Here is an 18,127-nt window from a genome sequence, read left to right on the forward strand (position 1 = left end):
CATATCTGAGTTATGTCTGTTTTATCATTTGCCCACTTCCAAAGAAAAGTTAAGCTATGCCTCTGAGCTATAAAGGCGCTTAAAAGTCTTAGCAACAGCTTCAGATAAATCTGTGCCGTTTAAAAACTGAAATATTAATTACTCAAGTAATTAATACTATCAGCAGACATCTCTTAAAAGCAAGGAGGAAAATCTACTTCTGAGATACAATGCAGTGAAAACAGGTTTCTGAGAAGTTAAAATGTTGTTTCCAACTCAGGGGAACCAGAGCATATCAGTCCTAATATTCTTTTCATGAATTTATAAGAGGTAGGAATTATACAGAATACTCTATATGCTCTCCTCCCATCTTCCCCACAGACTCATTCAGATCTGAGACAACAGATTGCCTGTTTGGGTTTGGGTGGTTTGTTGGGGTTAAAAGTTCTATCATTGCAGGAAACTCAAATTTATAGATGAGATGGAAAAAGCTGGGAAGAAAATTATTATGTCCATATACCAGCTTTCATTACCAACATATCTAAATACTTCACCATCTTCAACACATGTTCCCTCAACTTCAACTACAGTGAGACAGGGAAGTGCTGAAATCCTAATTTAGAAATGGAAAATCAAGACAGTGGTACACTGCTATGAATTTTTCGGAATATAGTCTGTGCTACAACCGGGATATAAAGCAAAGCCTCTTAAGCTCTCTCTCATATGCTTATCACAGTGCAATTTTCTTCCTTGCCAGACAGTGTTACTACAGTACAGACAGTGTTACTACAGTACATGGCAAACTGAACAGCATTCCAAATACAAAAAGACTGGCTCACTGATGACATTTTTATTCTAAACCTGCTATTTTGTAAGGTGGGAACATAAAAGGCAAAAAAACCCCAAAACAACACCAAACAGAAATGCAATGCACCTGAAGTTTGGATGAGGAGCTATTGTAGGAATTGTGCCATCTATCACACCTCTCTCACTCATGGTAAGAACACCTCCTGGTTCAAGTAAAGCATTCAAGCGGTCCAGCACAGAAGGGCTGTATTCAAAAGAAATTCATACGGTTATGCAAAGGTAACAATTTGACCCCTTTCTGATCTGAAATCAAAATGGTACCAGTCTTAAACAAAAAGCAAAACACTTAATTACTTTATAAAGTAACAGGAAAACCATCAACTGCTAAGCTGGAAGGAAGCTAAGAAGGAAGACGCTCTTCCAAAAAACCTAAGTTACTACTCCTGTGTATTATCTAATGCAAAATGTTCAGCTGTGAACCATACAGTAAGAGGCAAAGTCAATTGGGTAGGTCAAAGGATTCACTCACTGAAACAAGGTCACTAAAATCTCTTACTTGCAGAAATTAACGTTGTCCATTAAGAGCCAATCTCCAGATTGCAGGGCCTGAACCAACATTCCATCCACCCACTCAAAAGTGCCATGGTTGTTACAGTCAGCAGCCTGGGCTTGTTGCAGCTTGAAGTGCCGGAACTCTTCTACCAGGTGAGCAAACTCTGAAAGGAAGTATATCTTACATTGAGACTTACATTGCTGAGGAAGCTTCTTGTTCCATTCAAGAAAAATAGTCGTTATTTGTTCATAAACCTATATGCTTCCTCCTTTTTAGGGGCACATAACAGCAGAGGCTCCAACTCTTCAAGTAGCCTCCCGTGAGCCAAATCCATGTGAACAGAAGGGGTTTGCAAGCAGAGACATATAAAACCCAGACTGACACTTTCCTCCCTAAATAGATATTTTTCTCCACCCCTTCATCCCATCAAATGAAATTTGATGGATATTAATGCCTTATGTTAAACAATGATTAAAAAAATAAAAAAAGGAAAAACAACTCTGCTGACATTCATAACGATCAGCTGATAAGTGTTTCAGAGTAAAAACACAAGAATAGCATATCCAAGTTCCCTTTCTTAGGAATACAAGATAAGAGCTCGTATTGCATCATATGTTGAGTAGCTCAATACAGGAGAATTTCGGTACTTTGAATTGCCCACCATACATACCTGCCTTTGAGTAAGAATTTATTTTGTTATTCAGTCGCTGGGTAAGCACAAGTATTCCCTCCAGTTTGCTCACTAACTCAGCTGTAACACTTCTACCTCCTTCACCCAGAGATTTGGGTTTGTAATTCAGGATGAAATTGCTCCAAGCACGCAGCACAAGTTCAGCATCATCTGCACAAATTTCTGTCAGGAGAAGACTGTCCCTTACAAGTGTGCTCACAGCATTCTCCACTTTTTCCAAGAGGCGCTGCCATGGCCTATTGATATCAACCTGCAAACAGGCCATACAGAGTTAGCTCATGCAGAAGACTGTGGTGACGTAGGCTCCATTTGTAAACACTAAGCTCACAGTGACTGGCCACTGTTAGGTAGGAAGGAGAAATATAACCAAACCAGCATTTACCTGTTCAAATCCGCCCAGGAGTTCAGTTGTATCCATTGCACTGTTCATTGCCATGATTTTTAGTCGATGGCCAGTGAGATGGGCCAACAGCTCAACAAGACTAGTTTTGCCGACAGTTGCTGGGCCCGCCAGGATTACCATCCAGCTCATGTGCACACATTTCATTATGGACTCGAGGGACTGCAGTGAATGATGCAGAAATGAGAGATTTCTGCCAGGATGAGGAATATAGTTGCCACGAGAAAGAACTGAATAACCAATCTGAAAGGGATGAGAGACACATGGATGAATACTCCAAGAGGCAAACGGGAGTTTAGCTGTGCAAGTTGCTTACTTCTCTCTCCCCTCACAAAATCTCTTGTCAACAGTTTACCTGAACATTATATGGATTGATGTGAAACGCCCTGGTTCCTGTATAGACATGGGCCTCCTGGCCAAAAATGTCTCTAAATATGGAAATAACCTAGAACAATCGAAAGAGCAAAAAGGAGACTAATCAGTTCAAGGTATCCATTTTTTTAAAGATTTACTTCTAAAAATTTACTTCTAAAGTAGCCTTTCCTCTCAGCTCCACAGCCGTGTGATAGTAACTAACACAGTTAAATCACAAATGTCATTTAACTCAAAGTACAGCCAGCCATTAACACGAGTGTGAGCTGCACACAGCAACCCCTTCATTAATCATGGTTTCCTGTGACTTGAAATACTGTAAGCAATGCTTCTCTTTAACAAAGTACTGGGATAGAATTCACTTAATAAGTAAGCTCTTTGACAACACAGAAAAATATAACAACGCTACAGGGAGGGGAAAGTAAACCCATGAGAAAAATATGCAGTCACATACAGTCAGTAACTTCAGTCTTTGACTTCTAGTTTAATACCTTTTAAATGCTGTGAAACTAAACAAAAGCAAAGACTTCCAGGCAAGAGAGGGAAAAGTAGGTGGCAAATATTATTTAAAACAGAATCACACAAGAATATGTTCTGTTTTGCTCTGTTTAAGTCCTTTGTTATTCTTGCCTTCACTTACACCAGCTTTCTGCTTTTATTCTAATTAAATTGATATTTCAAACTGCAAGGGGAGCAGGTATGTATGTCAAACCTCAAAATCCCAAACAAACCTATTTTCTTTTGTAAGAGATAATGTCTATGAATGAATTGCAAAGAATCTTCAAATTTACACTTGGATTTCTGTAAATATTTCCTGACCATCTGAAGAGCAAGGAAGGAGAACACACAGCTCACCTTTTCTTTGTCTTCCTTAGTTCTCATTCTTTCTCCATATACCAAAAACATATGCTGGCCTGGATCATAACATCCTGGTGACTGATCAACAAGCATTAGCTGGCACCAGCGGAAAAGATCACGTAAGTTGAACTCCCAGGGCCCTCCTTTCTGTCCCCATTTTCTTTCAGCCATGACTTCTTTGTCAATCTGAAAAAAAAAGCAGTAATTAAAAATATAATCTTTTATTCTACCCACGAGGTGGTTTCAAATATTTTTTCAAAAAACTCAACTGAACTTCTGCCTTTGGCACTGCTTGCAAGACAGATGACAACCGAAAGAGCAAGTTACATTCACTTTGCTGAAAATATGTCAGAACTAAAGCTTGATTTAGTTTGTCTGTCCTCTACTATTTCTCCAACACTCAGCTCAATTTTCCTGTTCACTCTTGCACTCTTATAAATTAACATTCAGTAAGATGCTGCCACAGGAGATTTTACATAAGGTCACAGAATACTACTTTCTCTTAAGATTACTACTACTGTGTATGCAAAACATGTGTATGCATGTTTTGTCTTCTATGAAAAACAATGCCTCATCAATTATCAACCAAGAACCTGATTGTTGTGGTACAAGAATTCAAGTACTGGGTTTAGTGGTGTTCTTTACTTTCTTCTGCATATACTTCCATCCCTCTCGTTTTACCCATGCAGCTCTCTATAAAAATGCATAACATAAGACTTAATTTTTTTCCCATTTTGTTGCATTTTGCCTACTTCTACACAAAAGAAACTAAAATATACTTACCTTGTTATTGAAAGCAACCATTTTAGCAATAACAGTTTTATCAATAGCAGGAAACAATGTATTCGCAATAAACTTCATATCTTCTGCTGACAGTGGATCAACATACACCTGTAAAATCAAGAGGATTCAGAGTGTTGACACAATCAGAAAACTACAAGACAGGATCATGACATAGTTTAAACCAAACAAATAAGCTTACCTGTGTAAATCTATTAAGAAAGGACTTGGGCAGACCCTTCCTTCCACCTCCTTGCCTGTACGGATTCTGGCATCCAAAAATCTTAGTCGTCTTGTGCTGCACGTGAAAATTCATTCCCAATTCTGGAACGTAAATCTCAGCTCTGTGGTCAAAGCATGCATTTAGCCCCTCTAATACAGACTGAGAAGCCAGATTCAACTGAGGAAAGAAATAAGGATATAATATTAATGCTCCACAAAACATTTTTGCATAGTCTCTAGTTTAACAGTTTGGAATACATAGAAGGTAAAATTCAATTTCTTTGCTGTTCTAGAACTATGATATGTTACTACCTCCAGCTAGACTGCTATTACACTGGGGCAAATAGCACTTTTCCTTATGGGCACTTGTTATTTGTACTGTGGTTTTTTTATTTGGATATCAAAACAATTATCCATTGTAAAACCTGTATGTTCAAGATGTTTCTTCTGAACTTCCCTGACATTCAGTGTTTTGCTGGTTTGTTTTTTAAAAGGCGGCAGTGTAGGCTATTTAAATATAATGGTTGTTTAAAGTCATATTCTACCCAATGGGGGAGGGAAAAAGAGGTATACAAGAGGCTAAAAAATGAAGGAATTTGCACTGTGTAGTAATTAGAATGCACATTGCCAAGAAGGCAGATCTGTGCACATGTACGCTTGAAAGCATTTGCTACATGGTACACGAACAAACCTGTGGTGACAGGATAGCTTATATTCACATGATGGAACTCTTCTCCATATCAATTAAATCAGTACCCAACACAATATATTTGTCCCAGCAAAACATCTTCTATTTCAGTGAAATTATATTCATGTAAGACCACGTATACCAAAGCTTCTATTGACACTCTTCCCTAAAAAATTTCAAATGTAATTCAAATATATCCTTGGTTTTCTGCAGTAATTTAGGCTGGGATTCAACCCTTGTTCTATCATATCAAAGAAGTCTAGTCCTTGCCTCTCTCTATGGAGACTGAATGGGCAAAGGGACTTAGTAGAGGGAGATTAATTTTCTCATACATGTAATGATCACTTTCAGTGTGGCACTACACGCACGTAACTAAAAGTAAGCAAAATTTATTTCTGTCATCAACCTTTGAAGCTATTTCTCCTACACGCCAAAACATCAAGTTTGTTCTTCTAGAATATTCCATTTTATTTGTCCCCCAAACCTGAATTTACCTCATCTAATACAATCCAGTGTCCAGCCTTCAGTGCTGCCAGCAGCGGTCCATCACGCCAGGCAAATTCTCCTCCCTTCCCACCTTCAACAGGCAAGTCTGTTCCAAATAAGTCTGTCACATCCTTTGGGAGTAGAGAACAAGACGGGGGAGTTGGGGAACTACAAGACTTCACAAAAGTTCATAAACAGCCTTTGTTGACTTTACTTAGCATTTTCTCCCTTCCTTTTTAATACCTACATTTAGGTTTATTTAAAAAATTTCAGTAACTGCAAAATGCTAAAAGGTTTTCCATTGCAGTACTCCAGTGACCAGCTACTATTTTTAAAAATAAAAATTTAAGTTGGAACAGAAAAGCTAAGAAGCCTTAAAACTGTTTTCAAGTAACATTGAAGAAGCCAAGAAAAACATAGTACACAAAGATACGCATGACTTCACTTGAAAAGAATAGAAATGTCTGGGAATTGGCATTCACTCAGAGAAGCTTACTGTCTTTCTGGTTCCCCCCACCCATTCAGTTTTATCTTTAGACCAAGAAGGGAAAATTGACATCTCAGACTCCGTGCCAAAGTTAAAAAGAAGTGCGTTTTTGAAGTTAAACAAAACTTCTACCCTGCCATAACACCAAGTTACAAAAAAGGTACTTTATTCTACCGTTTGTTCAGACAGGTTGATTCTAACAAGACAGTTTCCTGAGGCTTTTGCCAGGGCAGCAACTAGACTGGTCTTGCCCACTCCTGGTGACCCCTCCAACAAAATAGGTTTGTTAAGCTGTAGGGCTCTTAACAGTCTTTGTGCATTCACTGCTGTAGTCCCAGCATTTAAAGCATAATCTGTCATGTTGTTCCTCTGGAGAACAGGGCCTAAAACAAAGGAAAAGTAAACCAGAAAACAATTAAACCAGAATGTTTATGCTGGAGCTGCTGACAGTGTGCCTCTGAATGAGATCGTTATGTCTGTAAATTGCTGATCTCAGTACAGCAAGCAGTGGAGATCAAGCTTGTATGCCATTCTCAGAGATCAGGCACATACACTTTCTGTTTGACCCACAGCTGTGTCTCAACCCATCTCTGCATATTTATGTTGGATTTTGCAAAAAGCGTATGAATATATCATTGATTTTGTCAGGAAACTTCAACACCTTCTGGTTCATGAACTAAACTAGAGAGCTATCGTTGAAAAAAACATAAATTTGTCCTTGTGCTTCAGACATGAGGATTTAAAACTCAAACGCAGCTCTTGAAAAACTGACACTGAAGGATCCAATTCGGTCATGCTACAGAATAATGTATTAATCTTTTCCATACACTGCTATTTCTGTGAAGGAAGACTGCTTTAATTAAAATGTGCTTTCTCTTTACTATTATTATGGCATACAGTGGGGAGAGAGTACAGAGTTTGTCTGCCAAATTCCAGCCAGTGTAGCTCACTGGGACATCACTCCCCCAAATCTGTAATACAGCGTTATTCAGGTATACAAGACACTAATCACCAATTTATCTTACACACCTTGATACCTGTTTAGTATGAAAAGGATCCAAAGAGAATGCTTTTGTGATCAGCAGAGAGGAACTCAGCAATTTACAAAAAAGCATTACCTTGTCCACTTTTATGCACGACTAACACAATCCACGAATGCCAAAATGTTCAAATATGAATGATCAATACAACATTAGGAACACACAGTTCCGTGTAGTAAAAACTAACCAGCTGAATTAGAAAGCTCACAGTCATCACTTTTTTAGTCCTGTCACTGTATTTTAACGGTGAAAAGCACTTTTTTGCTAGTCCCATCTGCATTAATCTGTCCCATGAAGAACTGAAATGCAGGGACTAAATAATTTTTGCAAAGATTGCAGCAAATTTTTGAGAGCCTACAGCAAGGCAGGACATTAGTCTCCATTCTGTTTAGCTTTGTACTCAGGACCCCTGCTTCCCATGCTTTACACAAGGGCCAGGAGGAGCTGTAGCTTTAGTTACTGGAACTTAACAGGCATTCTGACTGTGCAAAAGTGACAGAAAATTACAACTCAAAATTAAAAAAGTTTTGTTAAACCAAAAAATCTGCGAAAATTAGGCCATTAACCATTAAGAAGTCATCAAAGAAAGGGATGAACAGATATGTCTTCTTAATAAATGTGATTGATTTGCAATCCACACACTTGTGGAGGCAGAAAAGGCATTTTTTTAAGGTTTGAGAACAAATAAATTTTTCTGTGATGATTTAGGTATCCTACTTAGATTTAGCGAATAACAAAGCTACTGAAAATACAAACCACAGAATAAATAACCACCCACTCCCATAAAGTCTCTTGCCTCTTGGAATAAAAAAGGGGCGAATTCCCATGAAGCTGTCCATCCATACAAACTCTTTCTCCTTTGTTCTGTCATAAATCTTTAGTTCATTCTTCTGATAATCAGTCAGCTCAAAGAACTGACTCATTTTCTCACATAAAAATGTCAGGCATTTTTCACGAGCTAATAAAGCTCTATCAGCTGAGTAGGATGTTGTACCTGTAGTTAGAAAAGTTAAGTAAGTGTGTGCTTTACAAACATAACTAGGCACATTAATTTTATAACTAAGAAACTCAATTCCTTCTGTGCACACAAGTTTATATTTTATTTTAGTGCTTTTGCTTGCGAATGCTTCCAGTACTATTTACCATGGACAAATTGTTCTGTGAGCAACAGAATTAAGGGCATCTTATTTCCAAAGCCCATTCTTTTCTTAAAGCTTTCTGTATTATTCAATCTCTTGCTACCGAAACACAAGAAGGCATATGACATACATGATATTGTTAAATGGCAGTGAAAACTTCTCCCAGAAGTGTTCCATGCTGGCCCAAAGCATTTTGTTTGCATTTGACTAAAAAATATTAATACAAATACACAGTTTCATATGTTTTGCTACTAATGAGCACTGAAGATTTACCTGATCCTATTCCATCGATATATACCAAACATGCAGCATGGATAAAAGACATCATTGGAGAAATGTGATTATATCCCTTGGTAGAATTCGACTCATTGTCTACCATGACATTCATAAAGTTAACCCAGGACAAGACATCTCTCACACTGAGAATACACTGGCGACCAAACTCTTGATTAGTCAGCCATTCAACAAAGTCCATCATGAGTTCTGCTATGTCTGCCCCTACAAAGAGAGTAAAATAAATAAAAATCAAATAAATATTTATTACCAAAAGGTGGCCAACAAAACGAACAAACCCAAAAGGGAGGAAGGAGGAGAGAAATAAGCCCCCAGTTACCCAGCTGTTGCCCATAAAGTTATCTTACAGACCTAGCATGCCTATAATTACCCATGGCAGAAGCTGCATCCTTGGAGAGTCAGTAAGTTGACAAACTGGCAGGCGTCCCTGCCGAAGGCAACGTTGTCCTTGATGTGAAGTTAGCTCCCTCCAAGAAAGCACTATCTGCCTTTTATACAATTAATTAAGTGGCCACAATCCCCAGGTGTGGCCAGCACCACCCAGCCCGAGGCCCTCAGTCCCACCCCCTATTATGTAAGTGCATCTCTTCTGCGCACGCGCGAGAACTTCGGAAATCCCCTCATGCACGCGCAGTATGTTTTGGGGGTCTTTCTTAATTGAGTCTGGGGCCAAGCCTTCCTCATCCTCCTCCTCAGTCTCTCCTTCAAGCGACCTTGGAGGATAACTCGCCAATCATGGAATACCAATTAAAACAGTTTATACAAGAAGCTCTCTTCAAGGACAACTTTCCCGTTTATCAGTGCTTGTTTTCCCAAAAATTGGCAAGGAAAGAGCAAAGCTTTCACAGGTGGCAGGGCCAAACACAGACCAAAAGTATCAGCATAAATTCACCCTGGTACAGTAAGTTTATGCCTATGCTGTCATTACAGATCCTTTTAAATTCAAGTAACAAGACAGAATCAAGTGACTAATATTAACAGTAAAGCTGCTGGCAGAAAGTAAAGCGACAGTTCTTTTAACACTGTACATAGAAACCAAGTTGGGACACTGAAGAGCTGGGGATAGTTCAACTACCTGGACGGTGAAGTAAATACAGCCTTGAACTTAATTTGGCTAGCCATATAACATACATATTAAAGGAAGAACAAAATCTAAAATATATCATAACTGTCCTCAGAAAGAGATGTAATTAGAAGAAAAAGGGTCACAGTGGTGTAAATTCTGAGAAAGGGTTGACAACCTTCAAACTTTTTATTTTCTTAGCAATGTTTGAATACGAACACACAAGAATACCCACCTTCATGGTTTACTGCACCCAGAGACAATCCTGGATAAAGATTGTGTTTTACAATCTGTATCAAATCATCACGGCCATTGCTTTGTGGACACCATATTTCAGTAAATCTATTGCGCAATGCAGGAGAAAGCTGCAAACAAGCAGAATGATACAGGAATTCAAATTACATTACATCATATTCCTTAATGTCACAGTTAACTGATAGCCTTGTAGCCACTCTACTTGTAAACCATTAATAAAGTGAACAAGCTAGACCTTTCCTTCTAATTTTGAAAAGGATGTAACAAAATCTTTGAGAGAATGCATATTTTAAAGATTTCTAGTAGTAGCATCAACATAGGAAATGGCTGGAAAAGAAAGTTCAAAACAATATGGGAAGAAACGAACCTGGTTTGCAAGCACCAAAGTTCCGTTTCATTCTAGGACACCATGTATCAAACAATGGCTTTGGAATCTCCCTTTGCTTACAGACACAAACTAGAGTTCTTTTTTTAGACCTAGCTTCCAACACTGTTTAAAAGTTGTGGGGGTTTGGGGGGAGTTTGTTGTCTTTGGGGTTTTCTTTGACCTGTTTTTAGTTACTTAAACCTGAAGTTTAGAAACAGATTTTTTCCATTTAATAAGAAAGACCTTTTGGGATGTGATGTTCATATTTACTGAGACAGACAAGGTGACTTCTGTCACTTTCTGAATAGCATTAGGGAAAATAATCTACTATGCAACTTTGTACTACTCCAGACTCATATTAGAGCTGCTTCACGAGTCACAGTTCCTGTACTCGAAATATCCTATATATCAAGCCTACCTAGAGTATTGAGAGGTCTGAAGCTTTCTTTGACATTTTGCTGAGTATTGACTTACAATGTCAAAATGATATCACACAAAAGTGATGGAAAACAGATACAACCTAATCCTCTTTTAGAGCGATGAAGCAGATGCCTACTAGAAAGCACTGGATGCCAGAATTGGCACAATGCACCTTAGACCTCCAATCACTTAATGGTAAATATGACCTGAAAATGCATGCTGTACTTCCAGATGTTTTGACATTTACCTCCTTTTTCCCAAAGTCACCTCCTGGATTCATGGTCGCAAGGATACGAAATTTCTTTCCTGCAACTAATAGTTCTACCTCGTTCTCCTCATCATCTTGACCTCCTTTTTCAGCAAGTACCAATGTCTTTTCAGCTTCAAGAACACTAGACAGAAGGTTAAAAAAATTGTTAATTTTAAATTTTGTTTCACACTTCAAAAGGTCACTTAAAAATGAAAATCAAATTAATTGGCCTGGTTAAACTTTCATTTGCCCAATATAATGGGTAACAGAAAAGACTAAAATGAGGGATACTGCTGCAAGCAGATAATGAAATTAAATTTATATTTTAATATTTTTTTTTACACACAGTAAGGAGGAAAATAACTAGATTTTGTTCCTGGGATTTGACAGGGTGTATAGTTTTCAAGAGCTCACTGACAGGTTGAAAATATTAATATTGCAGACGCTAAACTGGAAATTTTAATTTTAGTTTTATTTTCTAACTTGACTCATGGTTTGAAGTGTCTTCAAATGCTGTTTAAACTGTTTCAACTGAACTAAGGTTTACGTTCTTAATTTCTTTATCCAGGGACATAGGATCTTGATTAAAGCAAATCCTTTCATCATTGCATTTTTGTCCATGAAACAGAAACAAACACAGCTATTTAAATGCAGATTAGCCTGTAGTGGCACAATAAAGCCAAATATAAAGTAATGGCACCAACCAACGCATTTGAAATCAATACAATCAGTGTAGCAACATATGTCAAGTGGATATAAACATATCTGCTTTCCAACAGAAATACCTTTTATTTTTCCATACAAGTTAAGACATTAAGACTTCGGCAAGACAAAGCATATTGTCGTCTTAACCTACTATCCTCTACCCTAGCTGTAATCAAAATTTCAAAGAGCAAAAATGGTCTAAGTATTACTGTGATTAAAACTACCACCACTGACAGATGGATGACAATTAGAAAAACAAAGCCAACCGGCACAGAAGCTGAAATATGAAAAAGGCCAGTTATTTGTGCCACTGTCCCTTTCAGTAAGAACTATAAAACTAAGAGAGCAGCTCACCTAGGCCAGGAAACAAATGTGCTAGACCTACCTCATACAATTTTATGTAATGAACACACTGAGGATGCTTAATACTAACATATTTAAGACATACCTGTTAAGTCGCTCCAGTACGGAATCATCAGCTAAGGAAATCTCGTCAAGGAGGAAAAAACCCTCTTCTTTCATTGCTAAAACAAGAGGTCCATCACACCACTCAAAAAGTCTAGAACCATCAGATTCTTCCTAAGAAACAGAAAAGGAAATGAGAAGCCATAATAATTGCTACTTTTTGCTTCTGTGGTCACACTATCCAAGCTATTACTGATGTAGGACAAACCTGTTCTTTTGACCTCTGCCTGACTGGGCGCAGTCCTCCCAGGAAGTCTGACGTCTCCATATGCAAGTGGCAATTCACCGAGTATAGCTTCTGATTTGTTAATGCTGCAAAGATCTGACAAATGGTAGTTTTACCACACCTGCAACAAAATAATTTAATTGAAAGGGATGAATTAAAAAAACCCAAAACTCAATCAACTCGCTTTGGACAGGATTCATACTTTCATTGAAGACCTATGAGGTAAAGGCCCAGCATGCAAATTTCCTCCCGCTCCTTTCCTTGAAAGAAGTTTATGCAACGTGAAGCCATTTTTGGCACAACAACTGTTGCTGACTTGCACAAGACGCCTTTAATTAAATTTAAATCAATATCTGTATTGATGGATTTTTGCAGGTTCAAATTTATTTCAGTGTGCCCTTACAGATACTCAACCAGCTTAACATTTCACTTAATTGGAAACGATACATGCCCAGATCAAGCTCAAGTCCAAGGGACAGCATCTACTTCCACAACCTCCTTTGCAGCATATGAAGTGGAGAAGTGGTAGCAGGCTATATTCAAGCTCTTAAAATATGTAAAGTGAATGTACTCTTAAATAGAAAGACGTTACAATTCCCCAGAAGCAGCCCCTCCAGTGAGGCACAGTGAGATTCTACAGGACACCTTGTAAAAGGTGGGGACAGAAGTCAGCTCACTTCCATTTTACTACTTTCTGTATAACTTCTATGAAGTTATACTTAGAGCAAATTAAAGACCTGTGTTGAAAGGGACGCAATTGCTGCCCCTCAAAAAGGAACTGTGAAAAACAAGAGCTGCAAGTCTGCCATGAGAGAGGCTCAAATGTCCCAGATCAAAGCAGCACTGAAGCCCACACAATCATTTTGTGTCTGACTCAGTGGCTGGTGCAGCATTACAAAGAACTCCATCATAAAAAGCAAGATTACCCAGTGTCTCCCACCAGCAGTACTGGTTCACCAAACTCCAGGGCTCGTCCCACCAAAATGGCAAGTCTCCTCATCCCCTGAGTCCAGACAACATGGTTAAAATCTCTATCCATCACTGACATCCACGTGGAAGATTTAGCTGCACAACACAAAGCAATCCATCAGTTTCAGTCATACCTAGAGAACTACCAGTGGGGTCCTTCTAGGAAACTCACCCAGTAGCTTTTTGACACTTTCCCCTGAGAAGAGAGATTCAGGATATATTTTTTTCTTGAAGTGTTTTTCAAGGACACTCTGAATAACATCCACCTCCTCCTGTTTCCTGACTCTGCCTGCCAGAAGCATAAAACCTATAAAACAGAGGAAGAGAGAAAGCAATTACTATCTGGTTAATCAGACATAAAAATTTACAGTTAAGAACTAGGGTTGGAACGCAACTCTACAGACACTTAAAGAGCTGACACAGCAGAGCTCACCATCATTTGCTAAGTGCTGAAGCCAGTCATAGTCCTTCTCCAGCTGTTCTGCCAATCTGTACCTTTCAGCCCAACGAAACAGATCCCTCAGGGTAATGAACCCATGCTTCCCAGCAAACACCGTCGAACCTCTGCGATACGACTGTCACAAGAACAAAACGTGAGCCACTTTTTTATGAACCTGTTCAAATGCTTTAAGCAAAGCTAAGCAGAAGCCTTTGTTGTGACACTTCTACAAGTAAATTCTATGGAAAAAAAAAGAAGTCTAGTACAGTCACAACTCCCAAACACAAACCCCCTTTAGGCATGTATCTGACAGGTACCAGGAACAAAATAATATAGATAGCAATAAAAAAATACTAAGAATAAAATAGGTACCTGGAATAAAAGGAAATCTAGTTTGTGCTGCTGTAATTGATTTTAAATACAGGGCAGTTTTAGCTACACACTAAATGTCAAATGTCTGTTGAACACAGGAGTGTCCGAACGCATCCCAAATTATTGCTTAAAAATAAAAGCAAATTTCGCATGAACCAAAGAGAGCTGCAAATCTAATACTGTACTTTAGATCCAGAGCAAGTGATAATTCTGTGTATCAAATCCCAAGGTCTCTGGTCATTTTTTAGCTGCTAGCTTTCTCTCAAATCCGGCATCACCTTCCCTATTCTCTATTTTAACCACTGGCATTAGTACCTTAGTGAGTTCTCTTCCATCGGTTATGGTTTAGGATTTTAAATATCTTTCAGATAACAATACCTCTCCCCTCACCCCCCCCGGAATTTCTATTACTTTGTGCATATTACTTTGAAATATGTTTGCATTTCTTATACTAAAAGAAGAAAGACTCTCATACTTGCAGGTCTAACATGACTTTGACAAGCTTGCTGCAATAAGAAGGTGGCAAACTGCATCTCCTGTGCAGGATAGTTTCCAGTTCAGCACTTGGCAATTCATCAAAATGCAGTTCCACAAAACGATTTCTGAATGCTCTGGACAAAACCTGAAATATGAGACCATACTATTGCTTGAACTTTTTCCTTTGATATTCCCCATGTTATATCTTTTCCTACACATCCAAAGGAAACACGGATGGTGTCACAGCACACAAATTAGCACACACACATAAATATTGAAAGAAATCATAAGAGATAGTCTGGATGAAGACAAAAACTTTAAAATGTGTTGTGTTTTAACCACAGTAGCACCACAAAGGCATAGGCTCATTCTCCCTACAATGGGATGAGGGAAAGAACTGGTAAAAGTGAGAAAACTTGTAGGCTGAGATAAAGACAGTTTTCATAAGTAAAGCCAAAGGTGCACGTGCAAGAAAAGCAAAATTAGGAATTCATTCATCATTTCACATCAGTAGGCAGGTGTTCAGCTACATCCAGGAAACAAGGGCTTCATCAGGCAGAAACGTTATTTGTGGAAACAGACACCAAACATACTCTGCTTCCTCCTTCTCCCTCCACTTTTGATTGCTGAGCAGAACTTGATATGGTATGGAACATCAGTGTGGTGAATTAGGGTTGACTGTCCTGGCACTGTCTCCTCCCAGCTTCTTGTGCACACCCTGCCTACTCCACTGGTGGGGCAGTGTGAGCAGCAGAAAAGGCCTTGACTATGTGCATGCACTGCTTAGCAACAACTAAGACATCCCTGTGCTATCAACACTGTTTTGATCACAAATCGGAAATACAGCACCATACCAGTCACCTCGAAGAAAATTGGCTATTCCAGCCAAAACCAGTACAAAATGGACATCAACAACCTAAGCAGAATCTCTTTTCAAGTGCTCTTGAACAAGAAATGCTGAGTCAAGTATAATATTTACAGAATCACAAAATATTCTCAGTTGGAAGGGACCCACAAGAATCATTGAGTCCAATTCTTAAGCGAAAGGCCCATATGGGGATTGAACCCATAACCTTGGTGTTATTAGCACCACACTCTTACCAACTGAGCTAGGCTACTTCCACAATATAAATGAGCTCCAGTTCAGTAAAGCACTTAAATCTCAACTACTCTAAATTATTAGAAATTTAGTATCTGCAAAACAAGCAACTCCCCTAAACAGAACCCAGCTGTACTGAAAGTTAGTCCACAGCCACTTCAGCACTCTCCCTCTGGAGAGACTCATGTTAATTCTGTGCTACGCATCAAAATGTTTTCACATCACACATGTCTGAGAGAGTTTAATTCCCTAAAGTCTTATCTACTCAAAGGAATGTATTATACAGACCTTTCTGCCACCATAGAGACCTGGAGGATTCTGTGTCGCAAACAACATGAAGCGAGGATGAGCTCTGACAACTTCCTGGGTCTCAGTAATGAACAGCTCTCTGTTATCATCCAGCAGACGGTTGAGAGCCTCCAGAACATCAGTGGGAGCCAAATTCAATTCATCTAGAACAATCCAGTAACCCTTTCTCATTGCATCTATGAGAATGCCTTGGAGAGAACAGAAAAAGTCCTAGTTGAAAATCTAACAAAGCAAATCTAACAGAAGCAGGCACTACAGATACTTTTAGCAACCCATTTTCACTCAGTATAAATGCTAATTCAGTTTATTGAAGTTGTTGAATTATCTTCTTTATGTTCAACAGGACAAGCATGATGAGACAGACATGAACTCCAGAATTTGTTGAAATTCACATAACTGATTATCATTAATGTGCAGTTACTAACTTTATGACAGGTCATCTCCCCATTGTAATAGAACAGACAAGCAGGAAAGAAGAAAAAAACAAAAATCAACAGTGAAGTGAGACAGGACTTTAGAGTATATATAACACGCCCACTCACCTTCCTTAAATACCAACTTCCCGCAGGCGTCCGATGTATAACAGCCAATATATTCTTGGATGTCCGTATGCTCATGATTGTTAATCCTTACACAGTGATTCCCAGTAGCAGCAGCCAACCAGCGAATTAAACTGGTTTTACCAACAGAGGTCTCTCCTTGAATCAGTACTGGATGAGTCCTAAGAGCCATAACCAAAATAGTGAGTTTGAAGCATGAGCCTTATCTTTCTCATATACAAGATGTCAACATTATCAAACCACACTACAAAAACATCATCACTTAACTCACTTGGGGTATCCAAGATCAGAGACTAACAGGGTAACATAAGTAACTTTACTCCCAAGTGCCAACAGCTACCCATGAAGCTTTTCATGGCATTGCGAAATAAGCAGGTTATTCTAACTGCAAATTTTTAGATTATAATTTAGATAAAACAAGGTATGGCAGTAAGATAGTTTAATAAAGCAAAAAATACATGTATAAACTCAAGTCACTCTATAATGAAAAGTTAACTGTAAAGTAGAAGGAAAATAGACATTACTCATACAAACAATAAAGGCTAGAGAAGCACCAAAACTCAAGGCCTAAATAAACATATTCAACTTATTTTTTTAATTAAAAAGTTGAAACACTTACCCTGCAGACACAACTCTGACCATGTCTTTCAGATTAAGTTTAACTGAAGGGGTTAGCACGTAACTCTCATCTACAGTAGGTTCTTTGTCCCCAGCTGAAATCCAGTATCCTTCTATAAGTATAAAACTGCCCCCTTGGGGTTTTGGTATTTGCTAAGGAAACATGACAGAAATAACAGATTGTACAAATGAGTTTCAATTTGCTAATGAAAACTACTGTTACACCTCCGCAACATATTCTGTAAAAAGTAATTTTAAATTAATCCCTGAGTACTCCTGCAGTAAGCACTGACCCCTTGCCACAGAATGCAAATCACAGGAAAAACCTGACCAGATTACTTCAGGGTCATGAAGCCAGTGCCATGAAGATAAAAATGGTTCAGGAGTTCTAGCACTGAATTTTGAAGGGAATTTCCAAGCAGGATATTTGCTTTCATCTTTTTATATTCATACATAGGAAGGGGTTTATTCTGAAACAAATACCTATCTCTTAAACTGGCTTCCCCATCCCACTGCCCAGTCCTCCACATAAACCCATGCTGGGATCCCAGCACTAGTGAGATTCTTTCTTTCCCATTAGAGATAAATCACAAATGTTTGCATCATATCCATATGTTCTCCATTCAGAGTCTAAAAAAGTTGTGAAAGCTCCTCAAAAGTCTGTGATAGCTTTACAGTTGCAGTCATTGCATTAAGCTGCGCACATTCCACAATGCTTTAATTATTCAGACTTCCAT

General features: G+C 38.6%; 1 protein-coding gene across 2 annotated transcripts in view; it reads right to left on the reverse strand.

Annotated features, from left to right (window-relative positions):
• Positions 1–18,127, reverse strand: part of MDN1 (midasin AAA ATPase 1) — a 97,258-nt gene that overhangs the window by 49,300 nt on the left and 29,831 nt on the right. For both annotated transcript variants that reach the window (XM_027743583.2, XM_039388118.1), the window contains exons 23-45: positions 17,392–17,543; positions 16,755–16,933; positions 16,192–16,400; positions 14,803–14,949; positions 13,950–14,091; positions 13,689–13,823; positions 13,474–13,612; positions 12,530–12,668; positions 12,305–12,435; positions 11,149–11,293; positions 10,095–10,224; positions 8,776–9,000; positions 8,160–8,357; positions 6,498–6,706; positions 5,845–5,967; positions 4,643–4,840; positions 4,444–4,551; positions 3,658–3,846; positions 2,786–2,875; positions 2,413–2,673; positions 2,010–2,280; positions 1,343–1,502; positions 914–1,030 (exon numbers count right to left, since the gene is read on the reverse strand). In XM_027743583.2, the coding sequence (XP_027599384.2) occupies positions 914–1,030; positions 1,343–1,502; positions 2,010–2,280; positions 2,413–2,673; positions 2,786–2,875; positions 3,658–3,846; positions 4,444–4,551; positions 4,643–4,840; positions 5,845–5,967; positions 6,498–6,706; positions 8,160–8,357; positions 8,776–9,000; positions 10,095–10,224; positions 11,149–11,293; positions 12,305–12,435; positions 12,530–12,668; positions 13,474–13,612; positions 13,689–13,823; positions 13,950–14,091; positions 14,803–14,949; positions 16,192–16,400; positions 16,755–16,933; positions 17,392–17,543 (3,797 nt within the window). The remainder of the gene's footprint in view (positions 1–913; positions 1,031–1,342; positions 1,503–2,009; positions 2,281–2,412; positions 2,674–2,785; positions 2,876–3,657; positions 3,847–4,443; positions 4,552–4,642; positions 4,841–5,844; positions 5,968–6,497; positions 6,707–8,159; positions 8,358–8,775; positions 9,001–10,094; positions 10,225–11,148; positions 11,294–12,304; positions 12,436–12,529; positions 12,669–13,473; positions 13,613–13,688; positions 13,824–13,949; positions 14,092–14,802; positions 14,950–16,191; positions 16,401–16,754; positions 16,934–17,391; positions 17,544–18,127) is intronic.

The sequence above is a fragment of the Pipra filicauda genome, unplaced genomic scaffold (genome assembly GCF_003945595.2).
Source record: "Pipra filicauda isolate LSUMZ 115617 unplaced genomic scaffold, ASM394559v2 scaffold60_size3304689_pilon, whole genome shotgun sequence".
NCBI classification, from domain to species: Eukaryota; Metazoa; Chordata; class Aves; order Passeriformes; family Pipridae; genus Pipra; species Pipra filicauda.